This window comes from Limanda limanda, chromosome 5 (assembly GCF_963576545.1).
Source record: "Limanda limanda chromosome 5, fLimLim1.1, whole genome shotgun sequence".
Classification (NCBI taxonomy): domain Eukaryota; kingdom Metazoa; phylum Chordata; class Actinopteri; order Pleuronectiformes; family Pleuronectidae; genus Limanda; species Limanda limanda.
This window is the reverse complement of record NC_083640.1, coordinates 8,862,834-8,878,030: the sequence shown is the minus strand read 5'-3', so window position 1 is coordinate 8,878,030 and position 15,197 is coordinate 8,862,834. Positions and strand designations below refer to the sequence as shown.

At 42.0% G+C, this 15,197-nt stretch overlaps 2 protein-coding genes across 2 annotated transcripts in view; one reads left to right on the top strand and one right to left on the bottom strand.

Moving 5' to 3' along the window:
- rorb (RAR-related orphan receptor B) overlaps nucleotides 1–14,139 on the top strand; it is a 27,989-nt gene extending 13,850 nt beyond the window's left edge. The window contains exons 2-10 of the mRNA XM_061070902.1: nucleotides 6,551–6,636; nucleotides 6,765–6,906; nucleotides 7,127–7,558; nucleotides 8,058–8,179; nucleotides 8,449–8,581; nucleotides 8,679–8,786; nucleotides 8,979–9,089; nucleotides 9,176–9,288; nucleotides 9,475–14,139. Of these exons, the coding sequence (XP_060926885.1) occupies nucleotides 6,551–6,636; nucleotides 6,765–6,906; nucleotides 7,127–7,558; nucleotides 8,058–8,179; nucleotides 8,449–8,581; nucleotides 8,679–8,786; nucleotides 8,979–9,089; nucleotides 9,176–9,288; nucleotides 9,475–9,639 (1,412 nt within the window). The 3' untranslated portion in view covers nucleotides 9,640–14,139. The remainder of the gene's footprint in view (nucleotides 1–6,550; nucleotides 6,637–6,764; nucleotides 6,907–7,126; nucleotides 7,559–8,057; nucleotides 8,180–8,448; nucleotides 8,582–8,678; nucleotides 8,787–8,978; nucleotides 9,090–9,175; nucleotides 9,289–9,474) is intronic.
- trpm6 (transient receptor potential cation channel, subfamily M, member 6) overlaps nucleotides 13,361–15,197 on the bottom strand; it is a 16,403-nt gene continuing 14,566 nt past the window's right edge. The window contains exon 39 of the mRNA XM_061070900.1: nucleotides 13,361–14,761. Coding sequence (XP_060926883.1) covers nucleotides 14,679–14,761 — 83 coding nt within the window. The 3' untranslated portion in view covers nucleotides 13,361–14,678. The remainder of the gene's footprint in view (nucleotides 14,762–15,197) is intronic.

The following is a 15,197-nucleotide window of genomic DNA, read 5'->3' as shown; positions in this document are numbered from 1 at the left end:
TGCTGTAATTTATGCACTCAAGCATGCTGAATGTGTGTCTGTGTCTGTCTGAACCAACGTGTCTGTGTGTGTGTGTGTGTGTGTGTGTGTGTGTGTGTGTGTGTGTGTGTGTGTGTGTGTGTGTGTGTGTGTGTGTGTGTGTGTGTGTGTGTGTGTGTGTGTGCATGTGAATCGATGCACTGGATGACAGCCAGTGGCCCCCTTCTGTTCCCTCTCTGTGGCATCCAATCGCGCCGCAGCACAATATTCTATGAGCAAACCGCAGCTGATCCCAGACCTGCTAGCTGAGCAATTACCCAGAGTGCTTTGGAGCCGCATGGCAAGCTGGACAAACTCATGCCCTCTGACATACACCGTGGGGGAGGGCGAGCGCGACTGTTTTTCTGACTGTTTGTACGTGTGTGTGTGTGTGTGTTGGCAAAGCATGGGAGCGGGGTCGATGACGTTACTCTGATGGGAAAAGCAGAGGTTGGGGGTAGGCACATGTATGCTCATGCAGCAACAGTGTGACTGTATATTACACAGTGGACAAAGACGTGCTAAGCAGCGAGGGATGGAGGTGGGGGAGGGGAGACGGGCCCGCTGCATGGCATTATGATTATTACTGTAGCACAGACAGAACCCGTACACAACGGTGTCACCTTGTGTTAACGAGGATGCTTTGTGTTTGAGTCAGGAAGGATCCTCACAGGCAGAAGTTCACTGCTGCTCTTCAAGGCTGAAACTAAAGATTATTTCCCCCCCAATTTACTGATAAACCGTTGCTCGGTTGAATGTTAGAAAATAGTAACAAATGTCAATAAAATTTTCCGTGTCATAAAAGACAATGGAGTGAGATCGGACACATGTACACAGGATTTTATTCTGTTTACGTTGAACACAGACAAATATCCATTCCATATAGTTGAAAGGAATATTTGTTACCGTACAAAAACTAAATATAGATCACCCCCCTGAAAATACTGGGTTTCGTATCGTTATCTAAATCTGCACAAAATTCTAGCTGCTCATAGTTATTAACACTCAGATTTTTTCATGAAGATCTCTGCATTATTTCTTGCGAAATTCACAAAATTTGGAAAAACACTTTATCTCCCAATGTTAAAGAAAGTTAAAAAAAAAACTGCATCCAACTCAAAACAGATCTGCATTAAAATATGATGAGTTCTTCCATGATTCATACCGCATCCTTCCACCCAATTACGTCGTAATACACGCAGTAGTTTCTGCATAATCCAGTTAATGCAGATGAAAACATAACTTCCTTGGCGGAGGTTCTAACATAAAGCAGAGAAAAATAGGAGAGCAGAGAGAGAGAGGCTCTTATCATACAAGGAATGGCAGGTTTGCTTTAAAAATGTTGCCATTTAATTTTCTGCTGATCCTGCTAATCAATTTATTCACTTAAGTACTGTTGCAGTTTAAATAATGAATTAAGCAATTGAGCGGGCTGCATTGAAGTGCACACTTTTCACATTGTGAAAATGAAGAGCAAATGATTATCAAAAGAACAGATGGATTAATATCTAACCTCAATTTTTTTGTACAAATCACAAATTCTGCTGAACAGTTAAAATAAGAGCCCTGGTCCTAATTTGTGGACAAATTTAATATTTTCCGTTTGCCTGTATGGCTTAAAAATCTTAATACTCCACATTTATCATTTTACCAAGAATAAATTGGAGGCATCGAATACCCTTGAACAGACAGAGAAACTGGAAAAACGGAAAGAGAGAGATGATGAATTTCTAGCTGGACTCAATCTGCGATCGTCGAAGTCACATCGTTACCATCTTAAAACCTAAGCCTGTCAGTGCTCCCAAAACAATGGCATTTATGATAAATACTGTACGCTTTTTAGAATGTATTTTATTTTAAGGAGAGCAGATAGTCCACCACTCTTCGATATATTTTTTGGTATGTTTCAAGCAGTAAAAAGAGACAGGGAAGAGAGAAAAGTATGACAACACGCAGCACATCGCCCGTTTGAAACCATATGCAGTGGCAGGGTTTCATTGATTTTAATGGGACAGTATGATGTGAAAACATGACAGGAGACACAGGGGAGGTAACCCAAGCAGCGCTGCTATACGCTATTCCCAGCTGTGTGTTCATCCACTCAGCGATCACGCCACCAAAAGTTTTCTCAGTGTTTTTCATCATCGGCAGAGGAGAATAAAAACGCTTGTTCCTCTCTAAGCTCTGTGAGACGCGAAAGACGGAGAAACGCTGAGAGATGGAAATAGATCATGAAATACAGAATTTGGAATGATTTCCCAGTCACACAGCCACTTACAGCGAGAAGGAGCATTCAGAGGGAAACGAAAAAGTCAAACAGACTGAAGTGGATCCGATGGCGAACAGTGATAGCATAATTCACAGTATATAGACATCTAAGACCAGCGTTGGAGCTGTTCAGCTTTAACAAGGAGGGGTGGGGGGTAAAGTGCTGATCTCCTTCATTTCCCCACAAGATATCTAGTTAACTGGGAAGAAGCTATGCACATTTTTAATGAAGTGGAGATACCACCCACATTCATCCCCAACAAATCAACCCCTGGGACTACAGTAGGAGTTGTGTTTGCATTTCTCAAGTGTTTCACATTTGGGCAAAAGTTACTGTTCCAAAAGCTTTGATTCCACAGCACCGATCTCTAGTGTATATCAGTGTTATTGTCACTGCATGTCACTGTGCATGTGTGTGTCTGTGTGTGTGTATGTTGCCTTGGATGTGTTTCTGTTGAAGACTCACCCCGCAGGCTGAATGAATGAAACATGCATGTCCAGTCTGCCCCTTTTGAAACACACAAACACACAAACACACACACACACACAGCCGTGTCTTCATGACTTCAGGGAACATTACAGCGACTTGTGTTTATTTCCTGGAATCTTACTCTAACCATAACAATAGTTAAAACTTGCCTAACCCTGACCTTTACCTTAACCCAACCTTCAACCATGATTTAGGGTCCCCACAACATGTGTATTACCTGGACCTGGAAATACATACATGTGTAAACTACACATGTATAGCAACACCTAGTGGCCTTGATTTGCTGTTACATTATCAGTATAAAAGAAAAGAGCTTCCCTTTTAAATAGCCATGTAATGTCATAGTCATGTGTGAGCCTGTGTGTGAGCTACTTATGAGCGCCAGATGAAGTATCGCTACTATATCTACTATGAGCAGCTCTGGGCTTTTTTCTTCTGCAGAGCAATGTAGATAATTAGGACTCTATTTAGAGAGAGGGCCAGCCCAGGAAATACACAGGAGATCCTCACTTCATTAAAAATCAATTATCATAACACACGTGCCAGCGGAATACAACCCTCATGGCCACAATCAGCCACACACACATGCACGTGCGCAAGCTCGCAGTAGTGTAGCGCACAATACAACGACTGCCTTTGCCTTGCTCTTTGTAAAAGCCACCTTCAGTTAGTTCTCTAGATTGTGCGGGCCTGATCCTCCTCTTAGCTGAGGAATCGCCAGCGTTGCAGTCCGGCTCTTACATAATAACCTCAGTATAACGTGTGCACGCCAGCTGGCTGAGGCGGCTGTCACTCACTTAGCTCGGACTGGATCAACTCGGGTTGGGAAGAAGTCCCGCCCATCTCTGTGAAAGAGCTGGAAGCAAATAAATAATCAGAAAATTAAAAAAACAGACAGACACAAGTGACTTTTTAGCACCGAGGTTTTATTGCGATATAGAAGCCTGTCAGAATAAGGTTAGGTGAATAGCTGCATTATACTTCTTTCTCTGATGCGCTACTCAATTTCAGGAAATTCTTCTACTAGAACTTTGAAGCTAAAAGTAAAAACCGGAAATCAAACACCTTAAAATGCTTTATTGTACATCCTATCTGTGAAAACAATAGGAAAACAGTCTCTTCTAAACATCCAACAGATAACACTTTATTCTGCTCCATGTATAATCCACCACTGCAGCTACAGTGTAACAAGGCGGCAAGCGTCTATTGTCGACTGGATGTGGAAGTGGGAGTCCTTTGGTAAACAATTCACAAAGCCTCCGCTGCTGAGAGGGCGACAGGACGAACAGTTGAGTTGGCTGCACACACTGATGACATCACTTCCTTTCAGCGTGTGACAGCTTAGCACATCATCGCAGTGACAGCCAGACGAGTGCAGTGCGTGGGTGGTCACCCTGGCAACAGCAATGCTGTCATGACCATCTCCCTATATCCTACCTGACAGTCCCCGCTGGCAGTGAGCACAACAACAACACTCTCGACAATGCACACACCCACACTCGAACGCACGAAGACATGTACACATACTTTATATTTCTCGAATGTCTTTCTTACAAGTGAAATGCTCTCCTCAAACCATCTCCGATACACACACTGAAACAATGCAATGCCCACACGCACACGCTCCTTTGGGCATAATTATGTGATACATAGAGGAGTACAATCCCGTGGGGAAGAAAAAAGAAACACACGCTCCTCTGAGGTAGGAAAATGCAAAGAGGGTGTTCTAACAATCGGCAGAGATAATAACTATGTATATCCACCTGGCAGCCGCTGAGGGCCGAGCACATTCCGCCAAAACCTACAGACACTTTCATATTCAAATACTAAATAAGAGTTTGAATTATAGTTTGTTTTAAACTTTCAACAAAAGAAAAACGTAAGAGAATTGTGTAGAACTAAGAATGAAGGTGATATTGGGTAATGATGTATAGCAGATGGACTGTTGTCCTGACGTCTGTTTGCTGCTTTTATGCAGCCTGATGATAGCAGCCCATGTCCCGGGCTCAACTGACCTGTTTTAGGGTCTATAAATAGTGAGTTATAGGCCATGTTCATTGACAGCTCTGTGTATGTGTAGTCTGTACGTGGTCCCAGACCAGTGCTCTGCTCTGACCCAGTTTGGTGGAACTGGGTCACGTCTTGAGCCGCACCAGAACTCTCAACATGAGCTATGCTACCGCAGGCACAAAGTCAAACCGTGTGTGGTGTCGTCCACATCATTCATTCACAGACTGTCTACAACGTGACCCTGGGACAAGACACAAAGATGTTGTGTTTGAGGTACTGTACGTCATGTCAGTTGTAATATGACAATAGATCAGTAAGGACACTAGAGGCCAACCAAAATAACACAGATGTGAAGAACAGTGAATTGTTTTTACTTTGTTGACATTTTATGCCTCCTAATGACCACTAGGGGGGCAGGCGAGCAAGTGAATGAATAAGCAAAGAACTCGCACTCACTCTATATTCCCATTTCTCTTAACTTGTGCTGTTCTAACTAATTTGCATTAATCAGCTGCTTTGTTCATAAAGAGTGGAACAGTCAAACTCCCTGAGCTGCTGCTGTAGTTTATAGACAGTGTATGTAGACGGCAGTGACTGTCTCCACATGACTGTCTCCACCTGCTTAGTCACTTGGACAGACAGAACTGTCTCCATTGAGCTGCATAGGGGATGATCCAATTATATATACTGCAGAGTCATTCCTACACAGACATTAACCCACTGTCATACTTACATGTAAATGTACACGTCTAGAACGATTGAGATAGATAGGTAGACAGACAGTCTTGCATGAAGCTGAGGGTCAACTAAGCACAACGTCTGCAAATATAAACTGTAAAACTGAAAAAGCTGTACATTGCTCTGCTTGTTGACTCTGTCCCTTCTGGGGAAAGTTCATCAAACTTGCACAATTTCCTACAGGTGGGACTTTTCAAGGAGATTACATGTGAATGGCTATTTCAGCCTTGGCTAAGCCAGTGCTGAGCAGAGGAGGGAACCATGCTCGTCGGGTAATAATTTAGGATTAGATGGGCTGTCTAATCTCTTTATAGACAGTGTGCCATCTCAGCAGACATACCTGCCTACCTCCACATCCATCTCATATCTCTTAACAGGAACTGCGGCTTTCACTTTCCATATGTTATGGATTATCACTTCATAGACACCGCTTGCAGATTCCTCTGTGCGTTACACTGAAATACTCTCAGTAGTTCACATTCTGTGCCTTTGGTTGATCTGTACATGGAGCTACCTATACACAGTGAGTAGAAATTAAAACCAATAAAAGGAAGTACAGTTAGAACTTGTAGTTGATTAAACTGTAAAACTCAGTGTGTGCGTGTCTGTGCGTGTGTAACATGTGGAAGAACAAGTGAGGTCCTTCATTGATGTATCCATTTTTCTCATTATGGGTAACCTTTCTAACCTGCAGGGGTCTGTCCTTTAAGCGTAACACACACACACACACAAACATAATTATTGTTGTCCTTAATGTGTGAATGTCTTGTGCCCGCGGGTGTGTGTGCACGTATGGAGTCCTTAAAAAAACATCTACAAAGACATACAAAATGTCACTGTGCCCTGGTCAAGTTGCACACAGATACAAACACTCTCTAACCCGCCTTGGGTCCTACAGACCCGGTTATACGCAGTTCTTTAACCTGAAATTAGACCTCCAACTGAGACCTAAAAGTCTTTGAGTTGACTGAATCAGGTTAGCTTTGTAACGCTTTTTTCTCCTGTCCTCTCTCTCTTTCCTTACAGCCCAGATCGAAGTTATACCCTGCAAAATTTGCGGAGACAAGTCATCAGGTATCCACTATGGAGTAATTACGTGTGAAGGATGTAAGGTGAGTTCACGCCTCGTTTCATCAGAGCCTGTTTTGTTTTGTTTTGACTCAGAAATGTGCACGCTCATGCACATGCTGCATTCTAGGGCGCACATCTGAATTCATGCATTTTGTCTTTGTGAAACCAGGGTTTCTTCAGAAGGAGTCAGCAGAACAATGCAGCGTACTCCTGTCCCCGCCAGAGGAACTGCCTCATCGACAGAACAAACCGCAACCGCTGCCAACACTGCCGCCTGCAGAAATGTCTCGCTCTAGGAATGTCAAGAGATGGTGAGGCCCAATGTGTTTATAGCTATAAAAACAGAAGCAATAATCACTGAATATCACTTCAATATGCTGTTTTTACACTAAAGCTTTCTTAAGTAGGTGTTATCCCAAGATAAAGGTTTAAATCCTTTGTTTCTTACAGATTCATGCTACCTAGCGGAGCTGAAATGTTGTGGCAGCTTTTTCAATTCTTGTCTGTATGTTGTATTTTCTCTCCATACAGCGGTAAAGTTTGGCCGCATGTCCAAGAAGCAACGTGACAGCCTGTATGCAGAGGTCCAGAAGCACCAGGCGCGGCTGCAGGAGCAGCGGCAGCAGCAGACAGGCGAAGCTGAAGCTCTGGCACGTGTTTACTCATCCAGCCTAACCAACGGACTGTCCACCCTTAACCATGAGATTGGGGGCACCTACGCCAATGGTCACGTCATTGAGCTGCCCAAAGGCGGCCATGGTAATGGAGGCGGAGTCCCAGGTGGCTACTATGGATTGGATTCCACCCAGCCGTCTCCAGACCAGTCGGGTTTGGACATGTCGGGCATGAAGCACATTAAGCAGGAGCCCGTGTACGACTTGACGCCAGTGCCCAACCTGTTATGCTACGGAGGCTACCAGGACAATCAGTTGGGGCCCAATAACGTCAGCATGGGAGAGCTGGGTAAAGACTGCATACTATTTTGTGAATCAGACACAGTCACATGGTTCATCATTTTAAATCTGCATAAATTATCCAGATAGAAAATGAACAGTTACCCACAAAGTAGTCCTGGTAGAGGCCGTGAGTCAGAGTGCTAATCTGAGTGCAGAACAGCAGATAAGACAGGCTTACACAGCGATCTGACAACATGTCATATTGCTGTATGTACAGCTCAGGCAGATGCACATGTTAAGAATAGGTTCAAATTAAGCACTTAGCACAAATCCGAGGGAATGTTAAATTAACTGTTAAATGGGCAGAATGGGAAAAAAATGCAGAAAATCTCTTCCTCTATATCTTGAACATGCAGATCACAGCACCTACAGGAATATGTGCAGATGACATGCTTGCCTACTCACACACATACCATATTCTGCTGTATAAAAAGTATGAATTATTAAATAAAGGGATGGACACACTGTTTGGAATGGAATAAATGAATATAAATCCTCTCTTCCAGACCGTATCGCTCAGAATATCATCAAGTCCCACTTGGAGACATGTCAGTACACAGCAGAGGAGCTGCAGCAGCTAGCCTGGCAGACACACTCCTATGAAGAGGTCAAGATGTACCAGAGCAAGGTGAGGCTTTATCTCTGCTCGTTTTATGCTTTTACTGATATACTTACTTTTAATTACCGTTACTTCTTTGCAATAGAGCTAAAGGGTACCTCATGGCTCCTTATTCATAAATATAAGCATGGAAATTAAACACAACTGTATTTTTTCAGGCTACTGGGGTCATAGCAATCACAAATGAGAAATGAAAGTGTGAAATAGGCATGATTTCTTTGTAAAGATAGAGTGTATATAACATGTATAACTCTAAACTCTGTGTCTTTTGGTTCTAGCCCCGGGACGTGCTGTGGCAGCAGTGTGCCATTCAGATCACCCATGCAATCCAGTACGTGGTGGAGTTTGCCAAGCGCATCTCAGGGTTCATGGAACTGTGCCAGAATGACCAGATCCTCCTGCTCAAGTCAGGTTAGACAACTAGACTGACAATGATGCATAAAAAGTTGTGTGCTTCCTTTCCCTTTGGTCAGTGATGTTCAAACATCCCTCTCCTCTGTTCTTCCAGGTTGTTTGGAGGTGGTCTTGGTGCGGATGTGCAGGGCGTTCAACCCTCTCAACAACACTGTGCTGTTTGAAGGGAAGTACGGAGGCATGCAGATGTTCAAAGCTCTAGGTAAGGGATCACTACCTTTACATCACATCTTGGTATAAATGATTGAAAAGGCCAGACAAAATTGAAAGAAAAAAAGACAGGGTACAAAAGGGAAATATTCCCACAATGTAAGGTATTTTTACTCATCAGCACATACAGTATATGACCATGCTAACAAGTCTCTTTTGTCTTCCTCCTGTGTTTCCCTCCAAGGTTGTGACGACTTGGTGAGCGCGGTGTTTGACTTTGCCAAGAGCTTGTGCTCACTGCAGCTGACGGAGGAGGAGATAGCTCTGTTCTCAGCAGCTGTACTAATCTCAACAGGTCAGTGAAAGTTTCCTGATGATATAATAAATATAAAAGACGCAGTCTGCGTTGACCTAAGATAACCAACACTTTTTTCTACTCAGATCGGCCATGGCTGATGGAACCGAGGAAGGTCCAGAAGCTCCAGGAGAAGATCTACTTTGCTCTGCAGCACATTATGCAGAAGAACCACATGGATGAAGATGCTCTGGCTAAGGTAGGCCACGCCTCTGTGGTGAGATTAGTCATAACAGACTTAAATCTCCAAACCTTTGGCTTCAAGAAGAAGTGAAGCAATAAAAAAAAAGAGAAGTTCAACTCTCGACCTCTAATCTTGTCATTTTCTGAAGTTTTTCAGTCTTAATATCCTGATCCTTGACTTTCTCTCTCTCGTGTCTGGCAGCTGATCAGCCGAATCCCAACGTTGTCGGCCCTGTGCACTCTCCACACCGAGGAGCTCCAGGCCTTCCAGCAGCTCCACCCGGAAACAGTCAACGTCCTCTTCCCTCCACTCTACAAAGAACTCTTCAATCCCGACCCCAACTCTGCCATGGCCATGCCCAAGTGACTGCCTGTGGTTCCAATGCAACAAACGGAGCCAGCGCCGGACCAAGAAAATAAGACCACAGCCACATCTGACGACACGGCAGTGTCTGCTATGTCAACATCGTGGCAGCCGAATATTCCTGAGCTTCGCCAACCTCATTTCAGGCCGGGGGTTGAGGAGTCATCTGCCAGAAACTTACAGTTACCGCCAACAACAATAGGAATGTCCAGCACTTATCCCATCCTGTTCACCGATACAGGCTGAAGAATGTATATATAAATGAAACACGCCCCAAGCCACAGACCTGAGCGGGGCTTCCTCCTGTCTCCTGAACTGACTGACCTGAAATGTACAGACTTAAAAAGATCTTGGAACAATTTTAAGCTGTCAATCTTTAAGAAAAAAAATGGGTAAGTTAATTTGATTTAACTTAGAAAAAAACTCTCTTTTGTTTATTGATTTTTTTTTCACATGACAACATTGTGAAGTTGAAGAAGCTGGATGGGGAAGGGAACGGTCGATTTAGAGAAGCTATTGTAGATATTATTCTAGTGCAGAGCGGATTCCAGTATTACTTCTTGTTCTGTTAAGTTAGTCCTAATTTAAATATACAGTAGCCCACTGTGGCTGACTATACCTTGTCTATGTGTTTTATTTTATTTGATAGTTTCTTGTGTACAGAATTTGTAAAGTTGAGACTTGTAAAAGAATATTGGTTTAAAACTGGGAGCCAATTTTGGGTTTGTTGATATGCAGAAGCCTTGTCTGGATTTTGTTCATATGTAAAGAAGGTACAACATCCTTCTGACGAGAACCTATAGAAATGTAAAAAGAGCATATGAAGGATTTAAAAAGAAAATAATGGCTACTACTTTTCATGGTGGACATATATACGTAAATATTCTATTTTGCAAGAAAAAAGAATCTGGCAGATTTGCCGTCCTATCAATCATCTTTTCCTCGCTGCAATAATTATGTCCAATAAAAGATGGACTGCTTTCGAACAATCAACCAGAGCAACCAATCAGAAACAAGGACCTCACAATGAACCACACCTCTTACCAAGGTCTCCCCCCCCCCCTCCGCCCCTTATTTCTTATGTATCAGGGCCTTGATAAAACATTTCAGAAAGAAGTGGACAGAAACTCCACCAACAAAAATGTTTCAATTATATAATAAAAGACAAACTTGAATTTAACTCACAACTTTCCAATATTCAACGTGTGTATGAGCGCTTTAATGCCCTCATCCCTCAAAACACTATTTGCACAATCCAGTCCATGGATGTCAGGCACTCCGGGCTGTAAATATATGAAGGATCCTTTTCTCTTTCTAAAGAGCAATAACTTTCACACTGCCTTTCTGATCTCACTGCTCTTCTTTCCTCCTCTTCCTCCTCTCAGCGGTTTAGAACAGGGTAGCAGTTTTAACTAGAATGCACTATATTTGACTCTTCATCATTAAGTATGTCGAACAATCATCTCTGTGGATGGATTTGACTCCACCACAGGAGTGGCACGATATGATCTGGGGTTCGGACACGAGACAAAGCACTGACTGAAAGAAATGCAAATTAGCCTCCAATGATCTTAAATGGCATTTAAATCTGCAATATTGCATTAAGGATTCATACAGGAGGAGCTGTGATGGACAATCACTTTCTGCTTATTTTTGTTTCAAATTCCATTATTATTAGCACTAACAGACACACTAATCGTTTTCCTTGCTTTTTCTACATTTAAGTAATGTCGTTTGGCATTTTGCCGCTGTGTAAAATAACACTGATTTTTACTGGGTTATTAATCCATCTGATCATCTCATCATCAATATCTTTTGTTGTGAAGGAACCATTCGATCGATCACATTTTATAAGTTTGTGTAGTTCTCCATTCCGCCACTAGATGCTCTGTGTGTATTGCATTTGTGACAATGAAGAAGCTTCCTTTTAAAATAAACTATTTACCAAAATTGACAAAACTACACAATATTAGCACAAATTTATTCTGCTGGTGGTAAATTTAACAGTTTGCTACCAAAACAACCCTAATTTTGTTTTTCTTCTGTGGAACAGCAAACATCTAGAGCTATTAAAGCACTACAAGTGTAGATCTCTGTTCAGTTGTCTGATGTTTGCAAATGTTCATTGCACGGTGGCCAAAGCTCTAAATTTCTACTGGCACAGACACAGTAACACCAGTTATGCATTCTTTAAAAACATTTCTTCTCCACGTGGAGGGCAAAACGATGTTGACAGCATGGGAAACGAGCATCAATATTAAACACGAGGGATCCGCTCGCATGCATCTGTTCCCGGCCGTGTCAGTGATCCATTCCTAGGTTCCTTCACCCAACCCCCAACACCAACCCCAGATCAGAGGCCAGTGTCTCTTTAAGACAATCACTTGCTCATTAAGGCTCGATGCACTACACAGCATCTCTCAGGGAGCAGCTCTTTTTCTGACTTTGCATTAAAAGAGGGTTTAATATTTTTGCAAATTAAATACAAATTTAATTATACAAGAATGACTTTTTAGAAGAAACTTGGCATACTGTGTGCCGCCGACGTATGCCTGCGATGGAATCTGCCCAGACAAGGCTTTGATCAGTGTGTGTCTGTGTGTATGTGTGTATAGAGCATGAATTCACTGTCCGAATCTCTTAAGAGCCCAGACTATATGACAAGCACTGTTGCGTAGCACAAGAAAAAAAACCTATATAAATATATAAATACACTGTATGCCAGTGTGCTCTTGTCACCACGGTACACTCATGTTTACTGCTTATTTTGCTGCTTTCGGGACAGTGAGGGACGTCCAATAGTAAGCTGTGAATCAAGCGCCATCACGACACCCCTGGGACAGTGAATTCCAACTCTGAATATGAAGTTCTTGTGTGTGATGTGTTTATTTTCCCTTGTTAGACTGTGAATCAGAGGGGTGGGATGGGGTTGTGAGAAGGGATGTGCTGGCAAGAACGAGTGGCAACGCAACACTGTAAAGTAAGATACTGTAGCAATAAGAACTGGAGGCATTTACTACTGTCATGTTTGCATTGTAAGATTATTTTTTATTTTATTACTATTTACTATTATTATTGTTCTTATTATGACTACTATTCTTCTATTACTATTAGCCTATTGTTGTTCTGTTCTATTTGCATGACGTTTCATTACAATGAAACATTTGGGGCTTATTTGTGTTTTCTCTTCTCATGATATTGTGGGTTTGGTGGGAGGGGATGTTGGCAGGGTGGGCGATGGGTTTCAGGGCAAATGCTACAACAGTCCAATCAGTTCAAAGGAATTTTTTTTTTCACTAGCTGAAAGAATTTTTAAAATAAAATGCTCTTATTTATGCACAAACAATTTAAAAATGTGTTGTTGGATTTGAAATGTTTTATTTCTCAACCTCTGAATGTGTGAGTTGGTTTAACCAGTCAATGAACAGCCCCTTTTTTTTTGAACTGGCCTTATTAAACCGGATCAGAGACCCTTAACCTGCAGCGGGAGGGGACAATGTGGGGAGGGTAACCTATTCTGAATGTTATGGAGTAGCCTGTTCAGTGTGAGGGGCTGAACACATCATGCGCCTTTACCACTCCATCGACACAGACTGACATCAGAGCGCATAGTAAAACTAGTCGTCATTTTATGTGACGGCCCAGACAAATTGCGCAAGACATTTTTAATACACTTGGTTTTAAATGCATTTCTTACACTTAAGTCAAATACACTCCACCCTAACCTCCTACTCCCTCTTCTGAGAAAACCTGTGTGAATGTGTGCGTGTGTGTGTGTGTGTGAGAGACAAAGAAACAGAGAGAGAGTGAGATGATGTTTGCTCTACCAATGCTTTGTAAACTTTCTTGATGCATTACACATGCGTGCAATTGGAGTAGTGTTGAAAACTGTTAATTTATTGTTTAGAATGTCTTTGCATCCCAGCAAGAGCAAATAAAACAAAATGTAGCAATCTGTGACCGAAACCTGAAAGGTGCTTGGGCTACAGAACCTCTTTTACACAGGACTAATGAAACAAAACAAAAACAATAAACACAAAAAATGACTTTCTTTTTGTTTTCAAAGTGCCATAGCTAGTGAGGAGACAAGGGATTGGCAGACTGGGGCGTAGATGCTTTACTGTGCGAGTTTACTTAAGAAACCAATCAAAAAAAAGGGGAACTCCTTGGAAAATGTGTAATTGATTACACTGACAAACTGTTTTTACATTTTATGCTTTTTCATTTGTTGAGAGGGGACTCTGCTTGACTCTGAACTCTGACTTTTACTACATCTCCATGAGCTCTGCTGTAGAGTTTTCATTTTCACACAAGACTGAAAGAACACCCACATATGATGGATCTGGCAGTAAGAGGTTCAGAGCTATGCAGGGCCCTTTGTTGAGTCCTCCTTTGAGATGTATATACAATGTGAAGGTCTGAAGTGATTTTTGTTAAATTCTATATTTTATCGCTTTTGTAGACATTTTGTTGTGGGAAGAAAAAAATAAAAGAAATTTTATGGGTGCATTTCTGCCTCTTTTTCTGTGTCACACATTCACTTCTTTTAATTATAATGTTTTTCAATTGTGCCAAACATGGAACTATTTTAGCCTTATGCGGAAGGGGTACATGTATAATAATTACACCCGTAACTTTCACTGTCTTTATATCTCAATATTTACAGAGCAAAGTACAAACAAATTTAAATTAGACCTTGGTCAAATCTTATAAAATAAATCTCTATTTCCATATACGATTCATGGCAAAGCATAAACATTCATTTTTATAAGAATACAACACAACATTTACATTTATTTAATGTATTGAAAGAATATATTAGCATCCTTAGTGCAAATAACAAAGTAATGTCCAATCACAGATTGCTAATGAGATCTCATTCCTCAATCACACTGTTTCCACCGGAAAGGAATAACGTGTGATGCACTACATCATCGCAGTGTTTCCTGAGAACATACGTGTGACTGTTTGCTTAGACAAACACGTTTTGATATTTGTGTTGATAGAATGTGTTTCCCCCCCCCTACTTCCTGGGTCAAAGGTTACATTCTGCTTTCATCGTCCTCTTGTTCTTCTTTCCCCAACGTTGACTCTGCCTCGCTGCTGTCCAGACGCTTCCTTAAATCTGAACAACAGAAACATCAGTTAGCGACATGTCGCTCCAATAACACAGTCATTACCACAAGAAAGAGAATACTGACAGGCTTGGGAGGAAGTCCATGCATCGAGCATGAATAATTTGGTTTGATTTGTTGGAGAAATCTTGGAGAGGACACAAGAAGAGGAAGAGGAAACACAACGCACCTTTGAAATATCAAAACAACTGTGTCTGAATGTTTGTGCTTGTGTGTTTGTTTGCTGGGCTTGTTTGTTTTTGAGCGCAGTTTCTTTCCGAGCAGTTATCCTCTAGATGCCGGTATCATGTCTACCAAGAGACGTTAATTAATAGCTAATCAAAGCTAATGTCTCAGCAGCACATTGCCAGCACAAAGAAATGATTAATATGTAATCAAAGGCCGTGCAGCACAACGCACAAAGCAGGGCCCACCCCCATGCCTCAA